The sequence below is a fragment of the Ambystoma mexicanum genome, chromosome 3q (genome assembly GCF_040938575.1).
Source record: "Ambystoma mexicanum isolate Mex_15411 chromosome 3q, UKY_AmexF1_1, whole genome shotgun sequence".
Taxonomy (NCBI): Eukaryota; Metazoa; Chordata; class Amphibia; order Caudata; family Ambystomatidae; genus Ambystoma; species Ambystoma mexicanum.
Window position 1 is genome coordinate 221628785 of NC_090926.1, and position 16624 is coordinate 221645408.

Here is a 16624-nt window from a genome sequence, read left to right on the forward strand (position 1 = left end):
AATTCTGTAACAGGGGATGAGCAGAGATCGGGTGTCCCCATCTGAAGCCTCTGAATAGGCGTTACAGAGCCGTCAGCTATGAGCCGAACCATACCAGCCAGCCAAGGGATACTATTGTGACTTGGTGCAGACAGAGTTAGGCACAGACCTGGTGCACAATAAGCAACCCTTTTGAGAATGGGTTAAGGTCAGTCTAGACAAGTGCCATTTCCTCCTAAAGGAAGGCCAGCTCACTTTAAGGGTACTTGCTCGCCCAAAGCCTGCAAGATTCTGGATAAATGGCACCATTTATTACTTTTCTTTTAAAATTTTTGACAATGCCCAGACCCAGGGGCATCACAGAGTTAGTACAGCATAAAGGTGAGTGCAAGGTACAAGATGGTCATAGGTCCAATTATGGCTTGTATTTGTCAAACAACCAGTTCTTGGCTAGTGTGGGACCCGTGACACAGAAGCTGACTCCGCCAGCCCTTTCTCTGTTGAAACAGGGGGTAAATAGTGAAATACTTGAATCAGATGTGAGCGTGCATGCAGGGGCAATAGGGGGCATCCTTGCGCACACAGTGGTGAGTGAAGGATAGTGTTTTCAATTTTAAATTCCACCCGAGCTTTAACTGGGAGCCAGTGGGATTCGCGTCTGGCAGCAGATATGTGGTCTGATCGTTTGAGGCCGAGCAAAGTGCTTTGTTTTGGAGTAAGGAGTTTCGACAGGTTGGCGTTTGAAGTGCCCATAAGAAGGACATTGCAGTAATCGAGTTTAGAGATGATTAACGCTTGTGCAAGTGTGATGCAGTTAATCGGTGAGAGGAACTGCCTGCTCAGGGAAATTAGTCTGGCTGTGGAGGCAGTGCAGGATGCTAGGGCATTAATCTCTCTGGTCATAGTTGGGTCAGCTCGAGGTAAACGCCCTGAGTTTTTATTTGCTTTGGTGGATGTGCCGTCAATGCAGAATGAGGAAAAAATTGAGTCAAGGTGTCTAATCCGGTGTGGAGACACGATGACGAAGAGCTCTGTTTTTCTATCATTCTAGCATAGGTTCTGAGTGACCATCCAGTTTTGTATGGTGCTATAGATTGCATTCATTTTGTGGGTCGGTTATCGACATTTTGGAGCTGCAGTCCTGACACTTGTTGAACCCGGTCTTCGGGGTAGTAGGTGTCGATGAAGAAGACACTGCAAATAGAATAGAAGCACGCTGTAGTTTCTCAAATCGTTAGCTTACTCGGAAAAACAGAACTGAAGCCAACGGACGCTGTGCGGGCTGTATATACCTTCCATGACATCACCCTCGAAACGGAGTCGGCTGCATCGAGGCACAGTGCCCTCTGCTGAAATTATTTTTCCAAAGCAGCTGAAGCTGGATATCGAATTTCAAAGATGAGGAATACGTGGGAGGACACAATCCATTCAAAGACAGTTACACATCAGGGCAGGCGATAACAGGTTGGAGCAGGTTGACATGTATGATATCTGGGCATCAGGTTTACTGAAACTGGTGCATGGAAATCCCAAGTGGCAAAATCTTGCACCAATCTAGCAAATATAGTGGCACAAGAAGTATTTTTTGTAAAACATGGTAAGGGTGAGTTATCCCCAGTCTTAGAAATATACAAACTGCAGGAGAGATCGGCTGCTCTTTATGGTGGGGATATACAAACACTCAAATGCTCCAAGCTTTTAAAGAGTCTAAGGCTCAGAGTTTAAAGAGTCTAAGGCTTAAGGTTGATATGCAACCTATTGAAGATGAGATTAATTTGAGACAAGCTCTGTATTGGGCTAGACAATGGGGAACTCAAGGCTTGGTCCATGTTAAGAACACTCTTACAGACCTTGATTTGCCCAATCTTTGGTCTAGCCTGTCCATAAACAACAAAACGACTCCTATGCTGATATAAAGTGCTGCCATACAGTCGACCAGAACAAAAACGGTGGAGCCGTGCATGAGGCTACGTAGAGGTATAGGTTATCTGGAACACAAGCTTGGTTTTGGCTTTGATGGATACCTAGATTGGATTTTATCCCTGCATGCTCACACTTTGTTCAAGGAATTTAGATTGGGCACTCTTAGGGTTGTCACATTAACTGAGATTTGGAAACATATATACACAAGTATCTGCCCTCTATGTGGCTGGCATGATGAATCAGTGATTCATTTTTTGCTGCTCTGAGAAGCACTGACAGTTTTGAGAGGAGCTTACTTAAAACCATGGTTTCGTGATCAGAAACATTCGCTGGACGAACATGCCATGAAGTTGTACTACTCTATTGATAATCGAGATGTGGTGCACCGGGTACAAAATATATACACAGGGCATGGTTGTCGCCTAGCAAATTGATTAAAGGATTTTAAACGTACATTTACAGTACATTATTAACTATTTTATTGTTTACCTTGCATACATGAATTGTAATGAAGCTTTATTGGGTGCTTTAGATTTTATCATTTTCTATACAGGTTTTTCTGAAATGCATTTATGGATATGATGTGTTTTGTTACTTCATAATTTGTAGGTATTTATGTGTGCTGCTGTTTTGTACCCACAATACGAGTCTGTGTTGACATTATTGCAGGGGACGGGGGCGATGGGAGGGGGGGCGGGACAAACCAAGTAGGGGACCAGCAAAGACGGTAGGGAAGTGGTCCGCAAGCGGGGATGGGAGGGGGGCTAGTTTGGGCTGTTGCGGCTATGCCAGGGAACGTGCCAAGAGAGGGCCTGGGTGGCCCCTGCATTAGTTGCAGCGGCCATCGAGCCCCGAAGGATCCCTGCACACAGGAAGCCAAGGGCCTGCGGATGAAGACAGAGGAGCGCCAGGCAGAAGGAAGGGGGAGGAGCTAAGGGATCCCTGGGGGGGAGAAGATAGGGGGTAGCGAAGGTAGACTTGACCCCACCCCCACAAGGGGTCTATAAAACGCAGCCCCCACAGGCAGGCACCCTCTGTGCCAAGACAACTACAGCGGAGAAGATTGTTGCCCGCCCGCCCACACCAGAAACAAATGATTGACCATTGTTGAATTGTCCATTTAATTTACAGGGGAACTGCTGAAACTACCGCGAAGAGAACACATCACTCCAGCTCTGAAAACACTACGCTGGTTACCAATAAAACAGCGAATAAAGTTCAAATCAATGTGCATAACGCACAGAGCAATCGACGGCCAAGGAGCAGAGTTCCTAAGAGAGAAGATAAATGTCTACCACTCAACAAGACCACTCAGATCTAGCAGCGACATCCGTTGGAACCAAAACCATACCATACAATAAAAGAACATTTGGAGGAAGCTCCTTCTTGCACCAAAAACCTGGAACGAACTTCCGAAAAACATATGTAACACGAGAGATCACCTTCTATTGAGAAACTACTCAAAACCTGGCTCTTTTACCCAAACCTATAAGGAACGCCTATGGAGGCTCATAAACAGAGGCAGGGCGAATGAGATATTTTCAGGATATCACTATACCAAAATGAAACATAGATAAGTTAACATCACTCTAAGATTAAATATGGAGAGATCAGGAGGGAAGGGTAAGGATGAGGATATTTTGGCACAGGCTGGGTCGACAGAGCAAACATAGGAAGCTCTGGTTCACATACAGGGAAACCAGTAGGAAGGAAGCCAATGAATGTAAAATATACAGCACCAATACCAGAGCGGGAGACGATGCATGTCTCAAACGGGCACACAAACCTCCAAAATAGCTCTGATGGAAACCTGCTGTCCCATCACACATAACAACTAGACGGACAAACTAGAATACCAACTCAATATGCCAATTAGAGACGTGGAACAAAGAAATGCAAATACTAAGAGGCAAAAACCCGCTAACCCAGAAACTCAACTTTCCTCATACATCTCTCACACAAAAACCCACACATCCAATTCTCTTCACAACACTGCAACAACTAACAAACAACACATAACTCGCACCAACAGAACATGAGGACCGGCATCGATCCGATAATTCACATCCAAGCTCAGCGCACAGTGAAAACCGAACTGAAGCTGCAAACAGGACACCACCTTTCTCACTTTTCTACTCCCATTTCCCCCTACTAACCCCCACCCCTCCTTTTTTGTTTACAGATCCTCCAGCACCTGAGGGACCAATTCCGTTCGTGACGGTGCTCGGTGCAAATACCTTTAACATTAACATAATGATCATTTAATTGTGTTCAATAAAAGTCCTTTAGTGGAAGGCATACATCTCTGTCCTTCTTCTGACCTGTGTGATGAAACCTGTGGAGTCATGACTAATTCCCTGGTAATGATCTCCTCCAATGTGGCCAGGGGACGGCAGCTGCTACCTGATCCTGACCTTAAAGGTGGTAATATGGGGGAGGATCACATGAGAGAAGACGGCTGTCGGGAGGAGGTAGTGACTCCATCAGATGAAACACAGTATTCTCCTGTTCCTTCTGAAGATCTTCTAATACCAAAGTTCTTGATGGCTTGTTGTCATCCCACAAATCCTCATTATAGAACACAGACACCCCTTTCTTTAAATCATTCTAGACAAAATCCCCCCCCCAACACATACAACATTCGGATTACATCTCCTGTCTATAATGCTTTTCTAATTAAGAATCCTAAGCAACATTACTTTAGAAATCCAATAAACTCTAAGGACTTCAACTCTCATAAAGCATCGAGTACTGAGACGAGGAAGAGGAGGAAGTAGTTGATGCAGATTGAAAGAAATCCAAAACTGAATGTGCAGGCGTTATTTGGTTGAATCACAAATGCGCAGGACATTTGAAAATGGCATCCGCAGCCAAAATGAAAGCAGAACAAGAAAGGACTGTGCCGGAAGTCAAGAGAACAGGCACGTCCATGTGGCAGCTCGCAAACGAAAGAATCACAGACTAGAGTAGCGAGAAGGAAGGAGATGACGCAGTGGGCACCTTTGGAGGACCGTCAGAGTATCGGGAGCAGCAGAGGATCTCTCAGAGATATGGACATACCAGAAAGCAGCATTATCCAGTCCAGGCCACTGCGAGAAGCCAGCGGGTAAGTGCAGAGCTGGAAGAAGCTCTGCAGTGTCCAGGAAGCCGTCCCAGACAGGAAGCTTCATCACAGAGATTCTTCAGGGGTTGGGAACGCTGTGAAGGCATGCCCCTGAACGCGCATACTAGAAAAACTACAACCCGCTAGGGAAAAAGGCCCCAGAAACTCTTGCAAGGTTAACAAGTTTTATTTCTACAAAATAAGTATGCCAGCAAAGAACTCTTCTGACACGGTGCGTTCTGAGCAAAAAGTGTGCAAGCAGAGACTTAAAAGGGGACACAGCATCATTCACATACAGTTGGTGCAACCTTATACATGGTCGGCCTACTCCTTAGGGGATGCCAGGCCATTGGCCCTAGCCCTGTCTGTCCATCTTCCATCACGTGGGGCTGGCTGGGCTCATCGTCACCAGGGAACCAAGGTCAAAGAATCAATTATATTCAATAGCTAACAGTGTTACTCTATCATTATACAGGGCACCTGGCATGAACATAAGCTGGTACAAGGGTTGCTCTGACCAGCACACATTTCAGTCATACCAATCGCGTCTTTCAGCTTCCAAGGCTTCCTCCAAGGCTTCCACCCTCGCTTTTGAACTAGAACGTATCCCTCCATGTACCTCGCACTACAAATCAAGTCATTATGAAATAAAGGTAGGGTGACCATTCTGTTAGATCGTTTATGGCTCATTGGCTTTATGGTCGGGGGTCTGGGGTCAGCTGGTATCTTGGAATTCAGGGGTCTTGGGAATCAGACAGTTGTAGGGGCTATAACTCGTGGTTGGCTGGGTGGGGGTCGGAGGCCTGCTCTGGCCCGTTTGTGATAACACATGCACCACAGTGCCCAGCACTGTCTCGTGTCCTTGCACGGCACATTCTTTCTTTGAACAAACATAACTTTCGAACAAAGGAGAGCTTCTGTGGAGGCTAGCAGTGTGGGCCTCTCTCATCAGCGCTTAGGCCTGTTCAGATTTCCCCCTCAAATTCGCAGCCTGTGTCTTAGCGTGCTAAATACTGCATGGCCGTGCAGGCCTCTTGCTTCGACTATGCCTACTTCATATCTACAAAATGGCGTCTGTTTATATGCGCAGACTATGCCTACACGTCTAAATTGAGGAGAATATTATAATCATGTGGGGACCTTGTATCACAGTTCTTCCAATGGCACTCACCCTAAAGCACCTAGATGGGTGTGCTGGGGTCATTCCAGTACCAATGATTCTGCCCAGAGACAGAGGACCCCGGGGCGTACCGACAGGTGTGTAGTTAAGTGGAAGAAATAAGAACATATGAATACCGACCAGATAAAGTAAGAAAGACAAAACTTGAACAAGCCTCTATGTGTGAGATGTCAATTTGGAGAAAGTTGGAGCAAGTGTTATCCTGGGCAAACAAATACCAGTGTTATCCTAAGCAAATACCAATAAGATAAAGACAGCAACATACCTTGATCAAGTCCCTATATCCGAGATGTCAATGTGGGGAAAGTTGGAACAAGTATTACCCTAAGCAAGCAAATAGAAACACAGCAAAGTAATACAATTGTGGCATACCTGAAGGACAGTAAAAGTCCTGGTGAAAGGAGTACACCAGGCAGTTGACAATTGGGGGACGATACCTGGCAGAGAAGTACACCAAGGGATCTATTGTTACGCTCACCTGGCTCCCACAGAGGCGTCGATCTGGAATGGACTGCTGCGGTCTCCACCAATGTGACGCGTAGGACTGAGATGACGGACTGGACTGGCCCACCTAGCTTCGTTTGCTTGGCCCGTAGGAATATTCTTCTGATGATTTGAAAAGATGAGCTCTCCATCCTGCATTGAGCGCAGGGGCGTGTAGATAACCAGTTGCTTCACTGGCTCGAAGGAATTGGTGAGTTCCAGGACAATATTGACTCCGATATTCCCGGCAAGACGCCGTAAGTATGTAGTTCGTAAGAGTTCAAATGCCTGACTTTCACTCTTGTCCGATTCCTTGCAGGTTGCAGCTTGACCCTACTGAAGAGTTCCTCGTGGCAACCGGTAATGTTCTGGTAAGGATTAGTATTATCCAACACAGTTCGATAAAATAATGTCCATATGTAACCTGTTGCTTTCTCCCTTATTCAGGCGCTGAGAGAAAGTATGAAGTCTCGGGGAATAATACCTCTGGCGGTAAAATCAGGTAAGTCTTTTGTGGTGAGGAGGGTTTCCCTTGTTTCCCCTTGCTGTCCTTTTGTTTCCCCTTAGGGGCCGGGGTTCGGCTAGGATGCAGTGGAAGCTGCGCCGACCCGTGAAGAAGAATAGTACTCCCGGTGGTAAAATCAGGTAAGTCTATGGGGGGTATTCCTCTGTGTATTCCCTTGGCTCACCTTGCTGTTCTTGTCTTCTCTTTAGGTGCCGGAGTGCGGCGGGAACATGCAGGAGGATGCAGTGAAATGTGAAGATGCTGCAATGGCCGGTGAGTTCAGCGCGGTTCTGCAGCAGGTGAGGCGACGCGCATAAAATAACTTCTTTCTTCCAGCTCGAAGGCACGATGGATCGGGAATTCAGGTAAGGATCAAAGGTATTGCTCTTGTTCTAACCTTTTCTCCTTCTTTCTGCCTTTTTCTAGGAGCTCCAAACTCGAGGCGGGCGTGGCAGAAGACTGGATGCAGACTTGCAGGCACAGTGAGCGTTACGCTGCTGGATGCAGAATAACGCGAAGCGTGTGCTGCTCTTCGGGCGTGGTTTAAATAGCCTCCAAAGTAGTCCCAGGTAAGTATTCCTCCCCAGCCCCACCCGAGTAAAAAAATAGTTCCTAGGTAAAATAGTCCCTTCCAAGCCTCGTTTGGCTTGGAGCTCTTGCAGCATGGTCTGCATCAGGTAAGTTTGCAGCATGGTCTGCATCAGGTGAGTTTTAATCTATGAGCCTGGTGCCTATGGCGCCAGGACTGACTCTCCATATGAGCCTGGCGCCATAGGCGCCAGGACTGCACCCAAATAGCCCCTAGCGGTGGTTGTTGGGCTTGCTTGGGGTAACTTGATGCCTGCTTCCGGGGTTGCTGGACTTGGTCTGGGTCCCCGGGGGTAGGCATCATGACATCTATAGGACCCCAGAGACTGATTCCTGGCAGGGGAGTATACCAGGAAATCCATCTGAAGCATAGAAAGACATAAGACATTGTGGCAAGATACCTGGTAGCAAAGTATACCAGGGGATCTAAGGAGTTCGTAAAGAACGCCCTGGCAACCAAAAATACCAGGCATTTTGAAATTGAATACCGCCCTTAGAATTGTAGGAAGATACCTGGCAGGGGAGTACACCAGGGGATCTGAAGAACCCACCAAAGGATTCCTGGCAAGGGAGGCTACCAGGAGGTCCACTCGAGTTAGAAAATAAAATGTACCCATGTTGCAAAAATACCTGGCAGTGAAGTATACCATGGAATCGAAGAGGCACATGAAGAAGGTATTGATGGGCAGAGGTGCCAGGCATTTAAAGTTCTGAAGGTGAACAAACACTTTTTGTGATGAGATACCTGGCTGGGGAGTACACCAGGAATTCTGAAGAGCTCATAAGATTTCTGTTGAAGAAACACCAGTACAAAGAAACAAAAGAGAAGCTGCATGTGATAAAACCTTATTTTTGAATCCAATACAGAATCCAATGCAGAAAAATCAAGGAAGAGTTGAATGTTATTTAATATATTGTTTGCACAAGAACCTTTAGAAGCTAATCTAACAAACCAAAACACTTGCCATACTACTTGAACTTTAAGAAACTGTTTGAAAGAAAAACTTTTGCCACCCTACCTGAACTTTAAAAGCGGTTGTTTGAAAGAGACAATTTTACTATTCTATTCTGGAAAGGGAATCACACTCTGGATCCAAGGGTTTCTTTTTGGAAAATACGTCTGTTGGATTTATTGATTTACTTACACTTTTTGCCAACTATAGATCAGAGACATTTCCTATCACCCTTAGTTGTTCATTTCTAGTGCGAGTGCCAGATTAGAATGTTTTGGACACAAGGACAGTTTCCAAGTTGAATGACTTGACACAGACTGATCTTTATTTTTAGTTTCCTAGGCAGGGGAGTTCTCCTTAGGATAAGGATAGAGAGGCGTTTATCTAACCCATTTTTCAACATGTCTGATAATGAGAAAATTACAACTTTGTGTCCGCCTCTCATTTCTGACCCTCTGACCCACCACACTATATAGGGTATGAAGGGCAGCACACTAAAAAGAAGCTGTAACTGTAGGAAAAAGTCTACGAAAGTCGCTCTGACAGAAAACAGAAGTCTAAAAACCAGCAAAGAAGTTTAGGGGACTCATATTTAAGAGTTGTGTTCTGAGCGAGATGTGGGGGTAACTCACTGGGGGAAAATTGACTCATAGGTCTGGTGGTATCCCACTGGTAAAACCGACCGGGGTACCACCAAACAGTAATACCGTTCCTGCCATTTGGTCAGCCGTAATTACGGCACATTCCAAGTGGTGGGAAGGGTAGGATTCCCCATTCCATGGAGGCCCATAGATTGGCCATGCAAGTAAATCAAGCCATCCCACTACCAAACTTGGAGTGTGCTGGTTGTGATGCTGGAAATGCATTGGAGGGACAGGGCCTCAATGTCCTCATCCTGTACTCCCTTATCATGTGTGTTCTATGTTGTTTTCTGCACAGGAGTCCAGTTGGGACTCTTGGCAGTGCAGCTCTTCCTCTTTTTAGTTGTGATGAACAGAGACCCTTGGGGTACCCTTATGGCACCCAGGGGTGGGGGTAAAACCCTGTAACCCTAGTGTATGTTTCTGGGCTCCTGTGTGTGGCCCACAGAGCGGGGTATGGGCTGGTGGCAGCTGCATGATGAATTTGACAGGTGCTCCGAGTATCCTCCATTTTGGTATACCCAGGCCCTGCCATAGGAATCAGTGGATTCCTGATAGGAGACAAGATGGCCCCTGTGGCCTCTTGGTTTCTATTACCTGTTACCTTGTCTTCCCAAAGGCCTGGGAAGCCCTGACACTGTCCCTTACCCTGGCTGGCTGTTGGGTGGAAGAACCACATATGGTATTATAGGGAAGTCCAGGCCAGACTGGCTGGAGCCTTCCCAGTGACTGTATGTTGAGGGTACACCCTTGGGGTGGAAACTGGGTGAATGGAGTGTGTGACCAATCTGCATTCCAAATTATGGGTGTCTGGTTTCTGTGTGTGTGACACAATGAATAAGACAGCCCTGCCTGAGACTGTCATGGATGCAGTATGGTGTGCTGAAAGGCTAGGTGCTTGCCCCGATCCACATTCCTTGTAATGGGTGTCTGGGTGGGTGTCTGGGTGGAAGGGAATGGCCTGAATGAACTGTGAGCCTGATTGGCTGACAGTCCGATTGGCTGACTGAGCTTGGCTCAGCAGTGTGAATGAGGGACATATGTGTATATCTGGGGACCTCTCACTTCCCAATTTGTTCAGAAGCTGAAATTGAAACTTGAAGCTGCTTGTCTTTGAAGCCCAGCTGGAAGAAGAAGAATTGCTGCTGCTTTCCTTTGCCGAAATCTGAAAGCTGTTGAGTCTGTCAAGGACTGATCCGAGAGAGAACCTGGCTGGGAGACCTCTCCCCGAGCTACGAGGGATCATCGTGCAGAAGCTGATCTTCACCGAGGCATCCTGGAAGCCAGTCCTGAAAGGGTGTGAACCGGAGATGGGGTCAGCCAAGGAAGCTCAAAGTAAATCACCCGGACATCGAGGCCGTCGAAGTCCATTACGGTCGACGGGGGTTCGGAGGATTTCCGTAATCGATGGAAGCCAGTCGAGTCGTGTTGCCCAGAAGCGGGGACAGCTTGACGCTGTGCTGCTCGATGACCGGAGCCGCAACACTCCACCTTTGCTTAAGAACATTAAATGAAGGGCTCCACTGTCATCACCGTCGACAGCTTTGGCCCTCCAGAGAAAGTCTAGGTCGACGACGACCGGGGAGAATCCATTTGTGGGTTTCCCGCCACCCGAAGTCCACAAAGACGCAGACAAGTGAAGATCCGAAATCCAGCCGTGGTCGAGCTCTGATCGTCTAAGCTGACGCCGACACCTGATGCCCGCTGCCGGGCCTACATTCTTCACTGAGTCTTCTTGGCGGCGCCAAGCTCTTTTCATCAAGGAATCTCAACGCCAGGGTTCACATTCTTTGAGGACGCTCAACATCCTGTGGCTCCTGCTTTAAAGGGAGTCCACTCTCGAGGGATCCATCAAAGAAATTCTGCTAACTCAGGTACATTGGGGTAGTTGAACATTTTTGACGAGGAAACAAGACTATTTTTACATTAATGGGCTGGGCTTGGTTAATTCACTTTATTATAGGTTGACGAGGCGGAGGATACTCACTCAGAACTGTCTTAGTAGGAAGAGAACCATTCTGCCATGGTTTAAACTAACTTGTCTTCCTTCCTATGTCCTATGATGACCAACATTACTGTTTCATTGGTATGCCATTAGAACTGTCAGCAGTTGATGCATTTTAAAGGAGTCAATAGCTAAGTGTGGTACCACATAGACATTGTAAATATTTGCCATATTAGAATTGCCAAAGTACAAAGTGTGTTATTAATTGGGTATATGTGTTGAACCTTATTTTTAAATAAAGAACTGTGTTAGCACATGACATAGTGTGTGGACATTCCTTTGTGGGGGGCGTGGGGACTACACTGTACTTACAAACCAGCCTTCATCACCTCCTAAGAGCTTAAGCCTTGGTTGCTCATCCATAGCTACCCTATAGAGAACCTTGGCTGGGGTGCTCTGTGCTTCTACTCTGCCATATAGAGGGCAGGAGTACAGATACCCCCATCCAGTCTTTACACTGGTGCAGTAACCAGTATGGTGCAGTCCCGGCACGCTATTATCGCACCGGCACACTCGTAATGAGGCCTAATGTGTTGAAGGGACTCACCAGAAGTGATAACTAGAGGACTTTCTTTCGAGTCCAATGGAAATCTTCCTAACAATTTTGGTAAATTCTGGATGTTAAATTAGGTTAATGGGAAGGGTTAATAGCTCCAAATTCTCTGAACAAATTCTCAAAGCGTCAGGGAACAGATATTAAAAGGGGGATATGAGCCATTTGATGGTATGATCATCTCCAATCGTGCTTTCACTTCGCAAGCATAGAGGTCTGTATTCTGTTGCAATGTGGAGGCAGAATGGAGCGTAACCACGGGAGATGCAGCAGAGGCCAATAGCATATAGAATGTCCTTTGCCGAACCACTATTTTCTCAGGTGCCACAAAACTGACTTAATATCAACACATTTATACATTTAAATGTATATCCATTCTGCAGGATTAGAGCACTTGTTTCTATCAACAAAAGCATCAGCTGTAAAAATGAAAATAAATGCTAAAAGAAAACATGGACCGCTGTGATTTTCAAATCTATTTGCCACTTATTTTATCTGTGCTTGAAGTGTTAAGGGTTGATGCCAATGTACTCCCAGCCTACAACGCAGTAACATTCACGACCAAACCTCAGTCATGTCTATTGCACTACAACACTCCTTCAAAAAGATGTTGTCCTTGCAGCTCCACAGTAAGTGTATTTCACAACTTGCAAGAAAAGCTTACCTGTAATCGTGCTTCTACCAGATCGAGAGACGCCATATCCAGAGTGTTAACTTTTGCCTGCAACAGTTCAACTGTCTCCTACAAATGTCACAAATACATTGTCAGTGTATGAGGTTGGAACATTGATAAGTAGTTAACTTAAAACTACTCTTATTGGAACGCTTTACGACTGTGCATAAAACCTGCTTACATTGCTTAGTATGTTATTTTAATACTTTTATATTTCATTGTGCAGAATATGTACCTCCTGCAAAAGAAATTCTATAGTTTTACAAAACAGACCCTGACAGGAGATGGAATAAACAGCAAATTTGTACTGAAAATTGAATGGATTTTGGGATTCATGCAGAAGAATAAAGAATGAAATTGCAAACATTACTAAGACTTAACACGCAACCCCCCGTACAACCATTTTCCAAAGGGCAACATACTTTCAATTGGTGTCCATTAATTACAACCTTCTGTGCAACCCAGGTAACCATTGACTCTATTCTACCATTAGACTGGACAGACCACAATAGTAACTTTACTTTAAGCAGCATTGGGAACCACCAAGCCAAATCGATAAAAATGGACACCTATGAAACTAGAAATATCCGGAAACTTACAGTGGATATCCTCTCCCCCATCATCAGCGAAAACCTCTTAGGCAACACTGTAACCATCAACAACCCATGCCATCTTGCTGACATCTACCATAACTGCCTCACTACTACCATTGATTACGCTGCTCCTATGACGAACCAAAACACGAAGGGCAGATAAATGTACTAGTTTCTGGGTCAACGAAGAGCTAGTCTTGCTCAGATGTACCAAAAGAGCCCTTGAACACATCCACAAAAAAAACCTCTCGTAGACTCGGCCAATGCTTTTAGAGCAGCAAATAAAAGATACAAAACAGCAATCATACCCCACAAAGCTAATGCATATAACACCCGCATCAGCAACGCCAACTTTGACGCCAAGGAGCTTTTTAGTATCTTCAGAGAATTGGAAAATCCCATCCCAGCCACCACCCCTGTAAACTCTAGCGAAGCATGGTGCACTACCATCCAAAGTACCCTTGCGTCTAAGATCGAATTACTACAAAATAAAATCAATAACAAAAGAAAACTATTAGCTGATAAAAACAGCTCTGCTTCCATTTCAAATGTGATCCCTGATAACACCAATTCTCTATTCCATTTCATTCCAGTGACCCAAGATCTAGTGCTAAATACTATAGCCAAACTAAAAGCTTCTAACGGCAAAGATGACAACTTTCCAGCCCACTTAGTCAAACTTGCGCCCCCCATCCTCACCCCCATCATCACCAATTTCGTCAACGCCTCCTTCAATACAAGTTTGGTCTCAGCCAGTATAAAAGAAGCATGGGTAACCCCTCTGATAAAACTTTATCTGGATCCAACAATCCCCACGAACTATCGTCCCATAACGACGGTCCCATTCCTGCTCAAGATCATAGATAAAATAGCTTCCACACGAATTCAAGCACATCTAGAACAAAATCAGCTTTTAGTTGCCAGACAATCGTGATTTTGTCCCAACCATAGCACCGAAACGGCTCTTCTGGACTTAAAAATCCAGCTGGATACCATTAGGGACTCAGGAAAACTTTGTGTACTGCTATTGCTTGATTTACCTGCAGAATTTGATCTTGTTGATCACGACAAACTCTGCACTACCATAGCCAATGATTTCAGATTCTCAAAGGAAGCAACTCTCTGGGTAAAATCTTTTCTAGCTGAATGTACCTCCAGAGTCTCCATCGGCAAAGAGGCTGCTTATCCCATAACAGTCCCCATAGGTGTTCCCCAAGGATCCTGCCCATCACCCACCCTCTGCAACCCCTACACCAAACTATTATTTGCAGCACTGGATGCCATGGGTGTCCTATATACCAACTTTGCTAATGACACCCAAATCCTCATACCAATCACGGGGAATCATGGCCATGACACCCTTCTGATTAACAAAATGTACACAATAATACAAAATTGGATGACCTTAAAAAGCCTATGTCTCAACGATGAGAAAACAGATTCTCATTGTGGGCTCCCCAGCCAAAATTAACACTCTCCACTCCGACTACAGCTCAATAAACATTGACGGCACTCTTATACCCGTCCTGAAACAGGTTAAAACCTTAGGTGTATATATAGACGCTAACCTTACCATGACTAAACACGCTAATGCTTTAGCCTCATCTATCTCCTACACCGCTAAACTAACTGCCCTAAGCCGCTTATTCCGCACACCTACAAATTTTACCACTTTAGCCAGGGCTTTAATACTTTTCAGGTTGGACTACTGCAATGTACTCCTATTAGGCACCTCCAATCCAGACAAATTACAACGCATCTAAAACAAAGCATTACGTGATGCCCTAGGACTAAGAAAGTCAGACCACATCTCTCACATCAGAAGAGAGGCCCACTGGATCCCCATTAGGCCAGAATCTTATTTAAATCATTATGCCTTACCCACAAGAAAGCACCCAGTTATATCAATAACTCTATTACCAAAAAAGAATCGAATAGAACGCTCAGATCCAATACAAACTCTCTCCTTGCGGTCCCTCGCTACAAAAGTACTAGAGCGGGAGGCAGTAGCTTCCCAGTCATGGCCCCAAAACACTGGAATACCCTCCCATTAAACATTAAAAATGAAGACGCCTTCCAATGTTTCAAAAAACGACTAAAACATGGCTATTGAACAAATTCTAACCAGATGATGATCAACTAAAACTATGTGAGGTTTACACTTCACACCATCAGTCCTATCCTAAATAAACGAGCACCGCCTACCTGAATATTCAGCCAAGTAAATCTCTATTGATGTCTCTGTAACTCGTCATTTTTTTGCTCTCTTGTCTGTATGTATACTGCTTGTAAAGTATTATTAAGTGTCTGTAACTACGCTGTGATACCTTAGGGTTTGGGCGTATAACAAATGAAATAAATAAAATAAATAAACACTGCTGAACAACTGACCCGACAAGCCTCCTTAACATTACGTCTCTTTGCCCTGGTAAATATTCTCTCAATCACCACCTCCAAATATCTACCACCTCAGGACACGTACAAACTTGGCCGCAAGCCCAGCCCAAAGCCCTGAAGGTCAATGTCAAAAAGGCCATTTGCATTTACCACACTTCCTAGCATACTAATGCATACTATGTGATGTAGCAGAAAACAAGAACTGATCCAAAACAATGAAGACCTTTATGTTTTGCAACATCAGTGCTTTACATTGTGAGTTAAACACATAACAATACAGGTTAATATCATAAGTATGTATCCACATTCTCCCCCTTTACAGATTTTGCGATTACCACAGATACAATAGCAGTCGTATATACTCTCCAAAATGTTGGTAGGATTTTCCTTGTACTAGTGCTTTAAAGAGACACATCCTATTCAAAGCCGCAAGTATTACTATTCTTCAGGACTTAAGTCATATTGACTTTGCTTGTCATACTGAGCTCTAGTTGCAAACTAGCCCCGAGATAAGAATGTTATGGGTATTTCCCCATCCACTTTATTTAGTTTTACCATGACATATGCCTAAATCTTGTGTTTCGCTGTACATCTGTATTTAATCATGTACTGTAACTAATGAAACTAGGAATTGGCAACGACACGATGATATAAAATGCTGATAAGTACCTTGTGAAACCTCAATAAAATGTGTATATTAACACACACACACATTCCCTCACACCCCCCTTCCTGCACTAGCCTCTCTTCAATTACTGGTTGTCATGGCCATGCACTGATATGTATGCATGCCCTACTTGTTTGGTCTCTGCAACATTTCAAATTGAGATTATTGCGCACCAGACCCTAGGGTATCAGGGCGCATAGCATAAAACAATTTACCTGGTTACAGAAGGTACATTTACATTGGTACATTAACATAATACAAGGTATACAAACAAGGATAAGATGAAGTTGCATAGTAGGGATACAGATAGAATACTACATACAGTTGTGGTAAGTAACACAATGTTACAATTAGTATGTTTACCTAGGTATATTACATGAT

General features: G+C 44.9%; 1 protein-coding gene across 2 annotated transcripts in view; it reads right to left on the reverse strand.

Moving 5' to 3' along the window:
* The window catches only part of DCTN2 (dynactin subunit 2), a 752351-nt gene that overhangs the window by 142248 nt on the left and 593479 nt on the right, over positions 1 to 16624 (reverse strand). For both annotated transcript variants that reach the window (XM_069653593.1, XM_069653592.1), the window contains exon 10: positions 12578 to 12655. In XM_069653593.1, coding sequence (XP_069509694.1) covers positions 12578 to 12655 — 78 coding nt within the window. The remainder of the gene's footprint in view (positions 1 to 12577; positions 12656 to 16624) is intronic.